The sequence below is a fragment of the Bubalus kerabau genome, chromosome 4 (assembly GCF_029407905.1).
Source record: "Bubalus kerabau isolate K-KA32 ecotype Philippines breed swamp buffalo chromosome 4, PCC_UOA_SB_1v2, whole genome shotgun sequence".
Classification (NCBI taxonomy): Eukaryota; Metazoa; Chordata; class Mammalia; order Artiodactyla; family Bovidae; genus Bubalus; species Bubalus kerabau.
The window spans coordinates 38,963,763-38,979,259 of NC_073627.1; the positions used below are offsets into that span (position 1 = coordinate 38,963,763).

The 15,497-nt window shown below is 50.1% G+C and overlaps 1 protein-coding gene across 1 annotated transcript in view; it reads right to left on the bottom strand.

The window, feature by feature from the left end:
* Positions 1-15,497, bottom strand: part of PITPNM3 (PITPNM family member 3) — a 92,389-nt gene that overhangs the window by 30,301 nt on the left and 46,591 nt on the right. The window contains exon 8 of the mRNA XM_055579646.1: positions 10,820-10,867. Within this exon, the coding sequence (XP_055435621.1) occupies positions 10,820-10,867 (48 nt within the window). The remainder of the gene's footprint in view (positions 1-10,819; positions 10,868-15,497) is intronic.

Consider the following 15,497-nt stretch of genomic DNA (forward strand, 5'->3'; position numbering starts at 1 on the left):
ATTTTCCTCTAGCAAACTCATTTCTTTTCGTTTAAAACTATATGAATACATCGAATGGATGCAGTACAAGTATGTGTCATATTTACAATAAGAACATTTTCAACACGCAATCATACAACTCCTGATTCTACTAAATGCAAATACTACAGACAAAACAAAGTGAAGTGCTCTGCCCTCTGGGAGCCGAGAGCAAATGAGAGAACGCAAAAAGGAAAAGAAATGTTATGGAAGGAAAGAACAAATGGGAAACCCGATGAGTGAGTCACCATCCTGCATTTGAGTTAAAAATTCAACTTGACATCACTTGCCAATTCCTCTTCCATTGGTTATTGCCCAAACCTGTGTCAGGGCTGAAAGTACCAAGATGAACCAGACATACAGCAGGTGACTACGACTGAGCGACTGATCTGATCTGATCTGATCTGATCTAGTACTTGAGGGTCATATGATCAAGGTCAGGTCACACGACAAAGATGTCATGTGACCAAGCCCAGTTACGTGACCAAAGGCTGCAAACAGTTGGAGCCAGGGTAATGCTGCTGCTGCTGCTAAGTCGCTTCAGTCGTGTCCAACTCTGTGCGACCCCATAGACGGCAGCCCAGCAGGCTCCCCTGTCCCTGGGATTCTCCAGGCAAGAACACTGGACTGGGTTGCCATTTCCTTCTCCGATGCATGACAGTAAAAAGTGAAAGTGAAGTTGCTCAGTCGTGTCCGACTCTTAGCGACCCCATGGACTGCAGCCTACCAGGCTCCTCCATCCATGGGATTTTCCAGGCAAGAGTACTGGAGTGGGGTGCCATTGCCTTCTCCGCCAGGGTAATGGGACCCCCTAAAGATAGTCAGCCTCTGAGGCTGTACACACTAGAGACTTTGGAATGAGGAGGGGTCATCCCTGTTTTGTCCCTGCAGCTCAGGCCACTTTGAGAACATGTCTGGAAGCCAATAACTGGGAAGGAAAGTTAAGGAATTAAGCCCAGCCTGGGGAAGAACAGGCTCCATAGGACACAGTGGCAGCCTACAAATCCTAGCTGAGCTGCGTTTTGGTCATGGAAGCAAAGGTGTGGGATGAATGCAGGTGGGGATAGTTTCTGGAGAGTTCCAAATCAGCACAACTAAGGACTGTTTAGCAGTTCAAGAGTGACCCATGCTGGCCCAAAGGCAGGATGCTCTCTGCCCTTCAGGAGGTTGTACAAGTAAGGGTGTAAGTGGTCACTCAGCAGGGGTGCTGGCAAGGACTGTTCATCTAGGAGTGGGGGATCTAGAGGCTGGGGCCCCTCCTGTGACTTCTCAACCCATTCAGGGTCAGAAGCCCATCAAGTCAACCTGGATTCATCTGGAGAATGAGGCCAAACCTCCAGGGATACTGGTCTCCACTAAGGCCTGACCCTCGCTAGGGTCTGGGTCCCATATCCGAACTCTTGAAAACACACTTTTGGCCACCACAAGGGAGCTTGGGGATAGCTCTGAGGAGCCACTCCCCTTGGGGAAACCAATGTGACCATCTTGAATCGGGCCCAGGGAAGGTTTCAGACATACAACCTAAGAACCCTTCCTGCCACTACACAGTGATGCTAGAAGGGCTTGGGATCTTCTCTCCTGGGGACTCTCCTATAATAAACACTGTCTTCCTCAAATGTGTCTTAAGTTTCTAGTCCTCATTCAGGCACACTTCACATTCATCTGAGGTGTTCTGCCCATTTTACAGATGAGAAAACTGAGGTTCAGAGAGGTTAAGTGAAAGGGTACAGATATGAACTCAGGTCACCCAGCAGGGACTCTTTCATCCTCCTGAAGCATCACCCCCAATGGTGGGGGTAAGAAAGGGGTGTTCTTGTCAGTCTTTTAAGTGCCTCCACATGGACTTCCCTGGTTGGTGCAGTGGATAGGAATTCACCTGCCCATGAGGGGGACACAGGTACAATCCCCAATCCAGGAAGATTCCGTATGCTGCTGAGCAATTAAGCCTGGAAGCCACAATTACTGAGCCAGTGCTCCAGAGCCCGTGCTGCCCGACAAGAGACACTATCATAATGAGACGCCTGTGCATCGCAATGAAGAATAGCCCCAGAACTTCCCTGCTGACCCAGCCGCTAAGACTCCATGCTCCCAATGCAGGAAGCCTGAGTTTGATCCCTGGTCAGGGGACTAGATCCCACATGCAACAACTGAAACTGGAACAGCCAAATGAATAAATAAAAGAAGAGCCCTTGCTCACCACTACTAGAGAAAGCTCACATGCAGCAATGAAGAACCAGCACAATCAAAAATAATATAAATAAATAAAATGCTTAAATGCCTCCACACCACAGCCTGCCTGCAGAGCAATCCCTGGGAGGGAGGCAAAGAGGAGCGAGGCTGCCTGAACTTTGGGGTCCTACTCTCTAAGGGACCCCCATCAAGCCAGCCCTGGCCCTGCTTGAAAGCCAGCACACAAAGGAACCCAACAGCACACTCCCCCATGGTAATCCCTTCATACAGAGTGAAGCCAGAAAGAGAAAAACAAATATCATTCATTAAGGCCTATATGTGGAGTCTAGAGAAATGGTGCAGATGAGATTATTGACAAAACAGAATAGAGACACAGAAGTAGAGAACAAATATATGCACACCAAGGAGGGAAAGAAAGGGGTGGGATGAGTTATGAGACTGGGATTGACATATACACACTATGGTGCGTGCACACGTGTTCAGTCACTTCGGTCGTGTCTGACTCTTTGCGATGCTGTGGACTGTAGCCCGTCAGGCTCCTCTCCAGGAGGATTCTGGAGATTGTGGGATTCTCCAGGCAAAAATACTGCACTGGGTAGCCATGCGCTCCTCCAAGGGGATCGAAACCATATCCCTTGTGACTCCTGCATTGCAGGCAGATTCATTACCACTGAGCCACGGGGGAAGCCCCACACACTATTGGTCTATGTATAAAATAGATAACTAATGAGAGCCAACTGCATAGCTCAGGGACCTCTACTCGGTTCTCTGTAGTGATCTAAATGGGAAGGAAATCCAAAAGAGAAGGGATATATGTGTACGTACAGCTGATTCACTTTGTTGTACAACAGAAACTAACACAACATTGCAAAGCAACTGTACTCCAGTAAAAATTAATTTAAAAAGAAAAGAAAAGAAATTGCTCTAAAATGCCTCTTTCTCACTTCTCAGATGAACAGTTATCAACACCCAGCCTCCCACCAGGGTGTGGTAAATTAGTCCCTCCTCATTCATTGCTGGTGAAATCGAAAACCAGATCAACCTCCGTGGAGGTCAGTGTGGCACGGTCATTCCAGACACAGAACACCCTTGATCCAGCAATTCCAAGTCCATGTGCAAGACGACGTGGATACAACACTAACCATCACCACAGTCTTTATGGTATGGACAAGAGACAGAAAGCAACCTCTGGGGGAATTCCCTGATGGTCCAGTAGGTTAGGGCTCCACACTTCCACTGCAGGGGGCGTGAGTTTGATCCCTGATCGGGAAACTAAGATCACACAAGCCATGTAGCTCAGCCAAAAAAAAAAAAAAAAAAGAAGAGGAAAAAAGGAAAGAAGGAAAGCAACCTGTGTGCCCACCAACAGGGGCCTGGTTCAATAAAGCAGGCCACAGCGAAATATGCACCCTTTGCAAAGAAGGATGCTCCCTCGATGTATTCAATAGTCAAATACTCCCAATACATTATCATCTGAGAAAAGTACAGTGCAGACTGGAAGGCACCGGATGCTACCATCTGTGTGGGGTATATATAAAGATATATATAAATGAATATTCATGGAGATGCTCGTGTATGCAGAGACTATCTCTGGAATGTTCTAGAAGAACCTAGTCACAATTGTGGCTTCTGGAAAAAGGGAGACACTCTCATTACCTTTGTTCCTTTAGAATTTTCTATTTTATACCATGTCCATGTGCTATCTACTCTAGAGACATGTTAAAAATACGAATTTTTTTCAAAGGGCATGGAGCACGGTGTTGTGTTTTTTGTTTTTTGTTTTTTTTCCTGAGATACCAATTTGTATGTCCTCCCCATTCCAGCTTCTTTGCCTCTGGGGAGCTTCCCGGCTCTTGTTTCCAAAAGCCCTTTTGTTCTCAGAAGAAAGGGATTTGAGGAGACAGAGGTTCCTTGAGACTAAAAAGAGATCGCCACCCTCTGCCCCAGGCCTAAGGGAGAAGGCAGACCTGGCAGGGGTGCCCACCCAACTCAGGGGACTGTTGCAAGTCCAGGAAGGTAGAGGATGATCTGAGGGGGTCTGACTGCCCTGTGCCACAAGTAGCCTGGCCCCTAAGCCAGGAGCCACAGACCAGGACAGAGGGGGCTGGGGCTTGGAGCCCCACAGAGGCCATGAGTGTGGACAGAGAGCTCCCAGCGCACACGTGTGTGCCCATGCAGTGCTCCCCCACCAGGGTGGTGGAGAAGAGCCCTGGGGGCCTTGGAACCCAGGCAGGATGAGGAGGAAAAGGGAAACCCCTGGAATCCCAGAGTGGGGCTGTCTCACCAGTCCAGCTGGGTGGGTCTGCAGAGTCAAAATTACAAAGTGGCTTCTAGAAAAACGAAGAAACATCCCCGTCTCAATACTGAAACAGCTTTACAAAAAAAATAAAGGAAGGGGTGGTTCTTTCACAAGTAAGTCAGTGGACGTTGCAGTACAGGCTCCAAGTTCCCCTCCAGCTTCCCCCTCCCCACTCCCCAATAAGGCTCCCTCCCACCGGATTACCACAGGCTGACCCTCCACGGCCCCTCTCCTCAAGGCCAGGCTCTGCGGGATTTGGGGTGAGGACTCTCCACACAGTGACCTTCAGGGCTGGGAGAGGCCCAGGGCAACGTCCTCTGCCCGTAGGTTTCCTCAACCAGGGAATGAAGTCCCGCCCACTAGACTCTCCTCCAGTCACGCTGCTTGAGAGCCTTCCTTTTCCTGCTGGAAATCCCCAACAGAATCATGACTAGACTCTAATTGCCCTACAGAAATCTTGTCACGTCAGCCCCCACTGTCCTCTCCTGCGGCTTCCCCCATCCTGACCACAGCCTGTGTGGTCCTCCTGCAGGCCCCAGTCTCCACCTGCCTCTCCACCACTCATCTCACCCTCTCTGAGCTCAACCACGGCAGCCTTTTGACTGTTTTCGAGCATCTCCTGCCCCTCTGGCCACAGGGCCTTTGCACATCCTGTTCTCTGTGTCTGGACTCGACCTCTCACCCTCTATGCCCAGATAGCCCCTACAGAAACCTCAGTGTTCCCTCCTCCGGGGGGTCTTCCCTTCTCACTCTCTTCCTCCCAAAAGCACCATGGCTTTCTGTTTCCTGGGACTAATCCTTATACTTTCAGTTTTGTGATTATTTCACTTGTCTTTCCCTCCTCCAACACCCAGTAGACTGTAAGGTCCCTCAAGGCTGGAACTGGGTTTGTTTTTGTGCCATTTTATCCCCAGAGACTATTAAGGTCCTGGCATATAAAAGAGGCTCATTAAATATTTTTCAAACAAGCAGATGAATGAACTAATCATTTGTTCCCGTTTTGTGCCCCTCTGTGTGTCAGAAGCTGCACACATCCCAGGCAAAGCAGACACAGCACACGGAGACTCGCGTAAATGACTGCATTGATGCTTTGACACACACAGTGGTACACACTCACAAATGCACAGGCACACGTTTCCCTGCATGCGCATGCACACACACACACACACACACACACACACGAATGGGCCATGCCAAGCATCGGCTTACGCACACGCACGCAAGAAAAGTGCTCCCAAGGCGGACGTCTGCCACCCTGAGCTCATTAAAGCCGGCTAAATATAGCCCGTCTGCAGCTGTGCTCAGCAAGCTGCCCACACAGGCCAGGAAAAGATACTAGTTACCAGGCAGAGAGTGGGGAGGCCAGCCATGGGCTGGGGGCTTCATGCACCACACCTATGTGGGGATCCTGGGGGTGCCAAGGGGATGAGGGTACGCAGGATGGGTAGCCCTTTGGTGGCTGGTCTGGACGTTCAGAGCTGCTCCTTTAGTCCCTGATCCCAGGCAGTGGGAGGGGAAGTCAAGCCACGTCCCCATGACAGCATGGTCATCTTCCCCTTCTCCCTTTCTGGGATAACCTATGGGCTCTTCTGACAGTTATTGGGGTCAAGAAGTCCAGGTCAGCCCAGAATCTGGGACTGGAGCCAGGACACAGCCTGGGAGACGTTGGGACTTTGTCGGTGCCTTGGGTAGAGGCTTGGTCAGGATGAAGATCAAGGGATGGTCTGGGACCAGGACTGGGACTCAGTCTGGACCACTGTTGGGGTCCACTGAGTTCAGAGATCCACCACTCACCTCGCTCTAACAAGCAGGCATGGCCATGGGTAGACCCACCCCATGCCCTGGGCACTGCCTGCTGCCCTACACTGGCCCCGGGAAAGCCATTTGATGACCACAAGTGCAGGTCCCATGAGCAGGTCACACTGTATTCCACACAGACTGGGTCCAACTCCAAGGGCACAGTAGGAAGTCCTCCTGTCTGCCTGCCCCCTCCTCCCACCCCCACAGGTGCAGATGAGAGAGAGGGAGTCCCTCTGACCTGCATTTTTCTGTGCACATCCTGGACTGCACAGTTTTTGGGGGGTGTTCGTGGAGCTGGCTCTTGGAGAGGGTACCTGTGTGACACAGGGGACAGTGGGCACTTCTCCCAGTACCTGGGGTGACCAGAAAGGGGGAAAATGAGAGCTCAGACCAGACATGAGACTAAGCTCTGGAGACAGAGGAATGAAGAGATCTGGGTTTGAGAACCTTCGGTGGAAGGTTGTGTACCCCTGAGCCTGGCAGGCTACACAGTTCATAGGGTCACAAAGAGTTGGACACGGCTAAAGGGACTTAGCACGCGTGCATTCATCTTCTCGGTGTGACACAGTTGTGATGACTGCAGCCCTTCCCAGCATCCAGGTGTTCGTGAAGATCCATATAGAGTGCCCAGTGCCTTGAGAAGCTGCTGGGAGGGCAAGGGAGGGGGGATGGAGAGAGTGACGCAGCCATGGGTCTCCTGGGAGTCACGCTCCTCCCTGGTGTGGGACCTGGTAGGCAGGGGAAGGAGAGTTACTACACCCACCAAACCAATGGCTGTGCCCCCAGCCTCTTCTGTGGTGACGGTAGGTTCCAGCAGGAAGTGGGGAGACCTGCTCCCTGATCCAAACAGCTGTGAATGGAGTAGAGGGCAAAGGCCAAGAGGACTGGGTCCTGAGGGAATCACCCTGGAAGCCCAAGTCCTTCCTAGCATCTCTTGCTAGCATCTGCTACCATCCCCTCCATGGGGCTGGATGCACTGCTCCAGCTTTTCATCTAGCTTAAGAGAAAACTGTGCTTGGAGCTCCTTTTAGAAGTCAGTGTGGAAAGGAAGGGGAAAGCAATGTGGGAAAGGCAGGCAGCTAGGTCATGCCGAGGAAAGTCTCATCCTTTACTGGAGAGGAATCATGAAAGGGCATTGGGGTATGAGGACAAGGCTACCAGCTGTGAAGGTCTCTCTGACACTCTGGAGGAAGAATCAGAGTGGGAGAGATCAGAGGCAGGAGGCCAGCATGGGGGGCTGGATTTGTCCAGGAGAGAGATGATGGTGGCTTCCACCGGAGAAGGGATGGGGAACAGAGCAGGCCCATTCCCCAAACCCCTCCCAGCCTCTACGGCCAGCTCAGGAGGGCTCCCTGGGGACTCAGACTGTGAGAGTGACGTGGAGCCGCGGGACCAGTAGAGCATGGAAAGGACCAAACTCCAAAAGATGCTAAGATGCAGCTGCTACACCTGCACCAGGTGTAGTACCTCATCCAAAAGCCAATAATTAGCGAGAACCAGGAAACGCTTCCTATGTGTGGGCTGCAGACCCTGACACCCACGTATATGACCGCTATGCCCGCAGTGACTCTAGAAGTAAAGCAGACATTATGACCACCTTTCCACAACGGAGTAAACCAAGGCCCAGAAATGTTAGGTAACTTGCCCAAAGCAGCACAGAGAGCAAATGAAGCAACTGGGCTTCAGACCCAGGTCTGATACCTTTAAAGCTCAGACACACGAGTCCCAGGATTTTCTGACTCCTCATTCAGGGCAATTTGCACCACCTCCCACCTTGTTTTTAGTGACGTTTTGAAAAACCAAATGTAAAAATTAAATAAGATAATATACACAGAAGTATAGCATAAATGATAGGGCACGTTATAAATGTCAGGCATTGCCATTATTCTGTTTTTATTCAGGGTCACAGACATTTATTTTGCTGCAAATCACCAACAACTACCACCATTATTTCATAAAAGAAAAGGTATTTGAATGCCATAATGTGTAGACAGGACAAAATTATGGAATAAAAATCCTGTTCTCGCAACTGAATGGGTTCAACATCACAATAAAACACATTACAGACTGTCGTTTTGTCTCATTATCAAAAATGTTGGGTTTGTGCTTGGGAATTACCGCCCTCAATGACCATTTCAGCTCTGAAATTCTTCCATGCATCTATAGTTATTCTTTACTAAACAAGAATATGCTTTAGAAGCAGACGTGGATGACAACCTTCAACAATATCATTCTGACTAAAATCTATAACCATGGTATATTAAAAAAAAATGGCTTTGCCTCTCCTTAAACACACATTTTTCCAACCAAGTCCAGAAGACACCAACCGTCTGATCCGTGTATTTGCATCTATGCAGAACAGACCTGTGGGTGGCATCGTGGAGACAGCCCCACGGCAGGTGGCCATGTTTTTTCCCTTTGAGGATGCTGTGGTTTCTTCCTCCAGAGGCCCAGAAGGAGTGATCTGGGCTCGGTTTCTCTCTCACATTCCTGATGAACATGATTAATCCATTGATTTTATTTTATGATATTTTGACATCTCCAGGGGAGTCTAGCTGGCCAAGGAGAGACTGCCCCTCCCGGGCCATGCTAATTCCTAGAGATAATAAACAACTCAACGTGCCTTTCTATGCAAACCAAGCAATCGTGGGTCCTTACCTCCAATCAACTCCTTTATCTAACTCTCACCCACTAAGCCAATATCCAACCCCCTGCCCAGGAACCCTAGAACTAGAGACCGTCCTGTAGCCCAGAGCTTGCAACATTATTCAGACCAACCAGTCCTCAGCTGTTTCCTCTGCCCTGCCATGCCTTTCCTGTGGAAAACACAATCCGGGCTCTGGGCCATGCATTCCCCACGCTCCTTCTGCCTCCTGACCGACCTGGTGCTTCCCCCATGGTCCCTCCCCTGGAGAAGTGTAAATAACAAATCCTTCCGTCAAAAGCACTAATCTCTCTGGTCTTCACTCAGTCACCTCTATAAATCAAAATTCCATGGGTAAGGACTTCCCTGGCAGTCCAGTGGTTAAGAACCCCATGTTTCCACTGCAGGAGGCACAAGTTTGATCCCTAATTAGGGAACTAAAATCCCATATGCTGTATGGCATGGTCAATAAAATAATAAGCCTATGTATTGTTAAAAAAAAACAATCTTGGGGGGCTTCCCTGGTGGTACAGTGGATAAAAATCCTCCTGCCAATGCAGGGGACACAGGTTCGATCCCTGGTCCGGGAAGATCCCACATGCCATATGCCACAACCATTGATTCTGCACTCTACAGCCAGTGCTCCCCAAAATCAAAAGAAGCCACTGTAGTGAGAATCCCGTGTACTGCAATAAAGAGTAGCCCCAACTTGCCGCAACTAGGGAAAAGCCTGTGGAGCAACGAAGACCCTGTGCAGCCACAAGTAAATAAATAAAGGAAGCTGTTTAAAAAAAAATCCTGCGGGTACATTTTAACACAGAGATCCCCTCATACAGGGCTTGGTTTCTCACATCCTATAAGGACACGAGAGAGAGAGAGAGAGAACTGCCCACTCTCTGCATTGCCCCTCCCCTTGCCCCGTGAACTTTTTGGCCTGAGCCTTGGTGGGGTGAGGAGGGGGCACCTCTCTCAGAGATACCCAAGCCTCCCCACCCCTGAGCTTCATCTATGAACTTCCACTGGACGTTAGGTGCACAGAAACCTTCTCGGAGACCGATGCACCTATTCGGGGCAGGCCATGGGAAGCTGGTGCTGTAGGTACCCTTTCTGTGACTGATGGATGGAAGAACTGGGAGGAAGAAAGACTTCAGCCTGGGGGATGGGGTGGGCAGAATGGGCTGAGCCCCACAAAGCTGCAACTGAAGATCAAAGGAGAGCAGGAGAGAGAAGGAAGGGGAGTTCTGAGCCCAGACTCCCCCAGACACACACATACCCCTGCCTCGTGTAAAACTCAATACTGTCAACAGGAAAGACATCTTCCAGTCCACTCCAAACCTCCAAGAAAGATGCCCTGAGGTTGCTGCATCAGAAACGGACATCTTTACCAAGTCTCTCCTGGGTCTAACCTTGCACTCAGCCTCTTGAGAAAACACAAGCAGAAGGAAACTTGGAGGAGTCTGCATCATTGGAAGGACCACAAGCACCTGGGAAGCCCCACTCTGCAGACACAGCCTCCGAGTGATGGGACCTAAGGGTCCTGAGCCCTGGCACAGCCTTGGTTACCGTGTCACCCACTGTGGTTCCTGAAAGGCGAGTCACCCAAAAGAGTCGATCTCAAAGGTTCAGAGGGTTTGCTCCCTATTCCCGTTCCCCCTACCCTCTCTACCCACAAGCAGACCCCACACGAGGCTTCCCTGCTCTGCTGGCCTCCTCCCCCTGGCGCCCCCAGCCTCAGGCCCCGGAGGCAGACAGTGGCCCCAGCCCTCTGGTCCTATGCAGTGGTGAAGACCCTACCACCCAAGTGGGTGAGGGAATTTGGACCCTTCCAACAAAAAGAGACTCCTGGGGGGTAGTTGGGGGGCACTCACGCTGTTTCTCCTGGAGGAGGCTGGAAGTGCACGGCGTGCTCCCTTCTCCTGCAGAAGAAGAAGAGACAGGTGAGTGGACACCCCATCACTGTTGGCCAGACACGGGGAGGCCACAGTGGCCACCTCAGTCCCTCCTGTCTGGCTGCTGCCTCCCCGAGCAGGGGGTGGGTGGAGGGATTCACCCACCCCCTCATGCCCTGCCCCACCCCTGCCACCCCCAGATCTGGGTTCTTTATACCTTTATACACGACGAAGCAGGAGCCCTGATGCCACTGCCTGGGGAGGTGCATCCTGGGCACCTTTTCACCTTTGCCTGCTCACCTTCATAAAGCAGATGCTTATGTGGGTTTCTCTCTGCTCTTACTCTCACCCATGAGGGTCACCACGGCCCTGCAGACAACCGGAAAGCTCTGCCTCTAGTCCAGCCTCTCTCCTAAGTCCTTGATCCACACCACCTCCTGGACATCTGTTCATCGGATCGCCCATGTGCACCACAACCACAGAGTGGGTCCTGGAGCTGCCCCTCTTCCCAAGTCTCCACCTCAACGAAGGCGCCACCTTCTCACTGAGCCTGGGAACCACCTGTGACCCCCTCCCTGTCCCATCCCCACTTTCAGTCGGTCACAGGATGCTGGGGGCTCTGGCTCCTTCTCTCCTCCTTATCCTCTCCTAGTTCACCAGATTGGCACTCCCCAGGGGAAGGTACTTATGTATTGTGCACTGGAGTGTCCCTAGGCCCAGAACTGTGTGTCTCAGTCAATATTCGTCGAATGAATAAATGAATGAAGCACACGCACACGCACACACACACACACACTCCCTAAATATAGAAATCCATCCTGTCTCCTTAAGCTGTTGCAATGGCTCCTGTCTTTTGATGAGAAGCTTTTTTCTATAATTATGAAAGTAATACAAGCTCCTTATGCAACATTTGGAAAACTCCAACCGACATAGAAAAGGGAAAAGATTCCTTATAATCCCACAACTGAGGGAAAACTGGCTCCATTCTATGTCATTCTTTCCAGGCTTTTTTCCATACACATTTCTTTGGGGCTGACTGAGATCAAACCAGCCCTCTGTGGGCAGGGATTATGTCATTTATCTCTGTATTCCCAACAAATAGGTGAATGGTGGTTGGCTCTGAAAGGTATCATAGATAATAAAGAAGCACAAAACACACCTTGTGTACTTCAAGTGGAAGCGTGAAGAAATACATAAAGCTATGAAACCCCTGTAAATATCACTCCAATGGCTTTGGAACCTCCTACTGAGAGCCTGCATCATTGTTGTGGCTGTTGAGTCGCTCAGTCGTGTCTGACTCTTTTGTGACCATCCTCGGCATTGACAGGCAGATTCTTTACCACTGAGCCACTCGGGAAGCCCAAACTACATCCTGGTTGACTTTAAAATTATTCTATTAGCAATCCATCATACCCCTCCTATGCAAATGGCACAATATCATTCCTTTTTTAAGTCTGGGTAATATTCCATTGTATAAATGTGCCACACCTCCTTTTTCCATTCTTTTGTTGATGCTTCCATGTCCTGGCTATTGTAAATAGTGCTACAATAAATATTGGGCAGCATGGATCTTTTGGAATTATGGTTTTCTCCAGGTGAACTGGGAGATTGGGATTCACATGTATACACGGCTATGTACGTGTGTGTGAAAGTCACTCAGTCATGTTCGACTCTTTGTGACCCCTATACAGTTCACAGAATTCTCCAGGCCAGAATACTGGAGTGGGTTGCCTGTCTTTTCTCCAGAGAATCTTCCTGACCCAGGAATTGAACCAGGGTCTCCTGCATTGCAGGTTTATTCTTTACAAGCTGAGCTACCAGGGAATCCCTATTGTAAATGTATAAAATAGATAACTAATGAGAACCTACTCTATAGCTCAGGGAACTACTCAGTGCTCCTTGGTGACCTAAATGGGAAAGAAATCCCAAAAATGAGGAAATATAGGTGTACATATGGCTGATCCACCTTGCAGAAAATAAAACAACATTGTAAAGCAACTATATCCCAATAAAAATTTTTATTAAAAGTAAAAATAAAATTATCCTATTGGCAGAAAGTTTCAAAATCTCACCATTATAATTACTGCTGTGAAGGACATCTTTGTGATTGAAGCTCTTTCTGCATGTTTTATGATTTCCTTAAAATACAGCCAAAGGAGGACAATTCTGGGTCAAAGGGCAGGAACCTTTTTCAGACTCCTGATGTTTATTGCCTGATTTCTCTCCAGAGAGGTGTATGTACTGATTCACACACCCAGGCGCAGCGGATGTAAGGGCGACTCTTAACAGGCACTCACCTCTCTGGCATTTATATTCGTCTGTTGGATTTCTCTGCCTCTGACTTCACCAGATTAATCTTTTGAAAGCTGGCCTTCCCAAGCCACTCTCTTGCTTCAAGCCCTCCCATCACCTAACTCTGAGCCTGGCAAGAAAGTCTCTCCTTAAAGTGGCCCCCGCCCACATCGCCAACCTTTACCCACCCCTTCCTGCTTCACCTCCACCAGCCAAATCACTGGTACACCATTACAGTTCTTCCATCTTTCTCTTTCAAACCCTCTGTATCCTACCAGCTAGGTTGAGAATCAATCCCGGGGCCACATCTTCCACGAAGGCTTTGATTTACATTGCCTGCCCATCAAAGGCCTCAATTCTCAGGACCACTGTTCACAAAGGTCATCTCTGCATCCCAAGGGCCTCACGGGGTCAGGTTCGACAATGGTCAAATCCCTTCCATCTGAAATGTTCACCGGGAGCCCACCCCACCTGACTGGAGGGCTCAGAAAGGGACCTGAGCCAAACCCCCAGGATCTAGAAAACTTACTGTAGCCAGAGCAAGGCTGGAATCTGAGGACTGGAGTCCCAGGTCTTCAACCTCAGCCCACAGGGAGCCACCCCCACCCCCAAGGATCTTCAGCCAGGAGGAGCCCCTTGGTATCAGGAGTCCTGGCCCTTGTTCTCTGGCACCACGTTTTGGGGGCTCAACTATACACATCTGTCCAATGGAAGGCCTCACTCTGCCCTGCTGAAGGGTCCCCCAGCTCTGCCAGGACAAGGGTCCATGACCTGGGGGACAGCACAGAAGTGGTCAGACTGGCATGTAGGGTGCAGGGTAGGCAACACAGAGGTCACACCTCCAGCTTGAAATCTCTAGCTAGAGGCAGAATCCTGCTGTCCAGGTAGGACCCTCTCTTCTGACCTTGATGGCAGAATCTACAGACACCAGGCCTAGTATCCCCAGCTTCTTGAGCAAGTCTGAGTTAGTTCCCTGAAAAAAAACAAAAATGTGTCTACAGCTTCCCCAAAAGACTCTGATTATCCAAGGAAGATTCTGGGACACAGAGAGAAGCTGCCTCCAGGCCTCTCCTGGGGGCCCTTCAAGCCCTTCCCCGGACAAAGTTGCGGGTCCCTTCCCTGCAGACTCAAGGGTGGCTCCCATATAGGAACCTCCACCACCTCCCCACCAATAATCCAGGAGCTGATGGGCGGCTCCCTTCCACCATCCCACCTGCCACACACCAGAATCCATCACCCTGTTTCTGCAGCCCTCTGTCTGCCACGGCTGCCTTCTCACCTCACGTCACCTGAATCCCAATCTGTCTCCCTCCTCCATGGGATCAGAGCCCCTGGGTACTCTCAAAGGCAGGAGTGGAGAGTAGAAAGAGCAAAGAGGTGGAGTCAGGAGGTTGAGATTCCCTTCCAGGCTCCCATGGACTCGTTGTGTGAACTGAGGCAAGTCCTTCTCCCTCACTGAGCCTCATTCCCACAATCTAGTGTGGGTCCTTTCTACACTGTTAATGCGGTTCTTGAGGCAAGAATACTGAAGCAGTTTGCCATGCCCTTCTCCAGTGGACCACGTTTTGAGTGCCGAAGAATTGATGCTTTTGAACTGTGGTGTTGGAGAAGACTCTTGAGAGTCCCTTGGACTGCAAGGAAATCAACCCAGTCAATCCTAAAGGAAATCAGTCCTGAACATTCTTTGGAAGTACTGAATGTTGAAGCTGAAGCTCCAATACTTCGGCCACCTGATGAGAAGAACTGACTCATTGGAAAAGACCCTGAGGCTGGGAAAGATTGAAGGCAGGAGGAGAAGGGGACGGCAGAGGATGAGATGGTTGGATGGCATCACCAACTCGACAGACATGGGTTTGAGCAAGCTCCGGGAGTTGGTGATGGACAGGGAAGCCTGGCGTGCAGCAGTCCATGGGGTCACAAAGAGTCGGACACGACTGAGCAACTGAACTGACTGGCTGACTGAGTGTGGGTCCAGTGGTCTCTGAGGACCCTACAAGTACTGAAAGCCCTTGGGTTGTACTGCATTATGGTTAAACACCTGGATTCAAATCTTGGGCACGTACCCTTGGACAGGTTAACCTCTGCAAGCCTCAGTCTTCTAATCTATGGAGGTAGTGGTGCTCCTACCTAGAGAGTTATTGTGAAGATCAAATGATTAACGAGTGTAAAGTCCTTAGCACACAGCCTGGCACACAGCAGCCATTCAAGATGTGAAAGTAAAAGTGTTAATCGCATCAGTCCTGTCTGACACTTTGGTCTGTAGCCTGCCATGGACTGTAGCCCACCAGACTCCTCTGTCCATGGAATTCTCCAGGCAAGAGTACTGGAGTGGGTTCCCATTCCCTTCTCCAGGGGATCCTCCCAA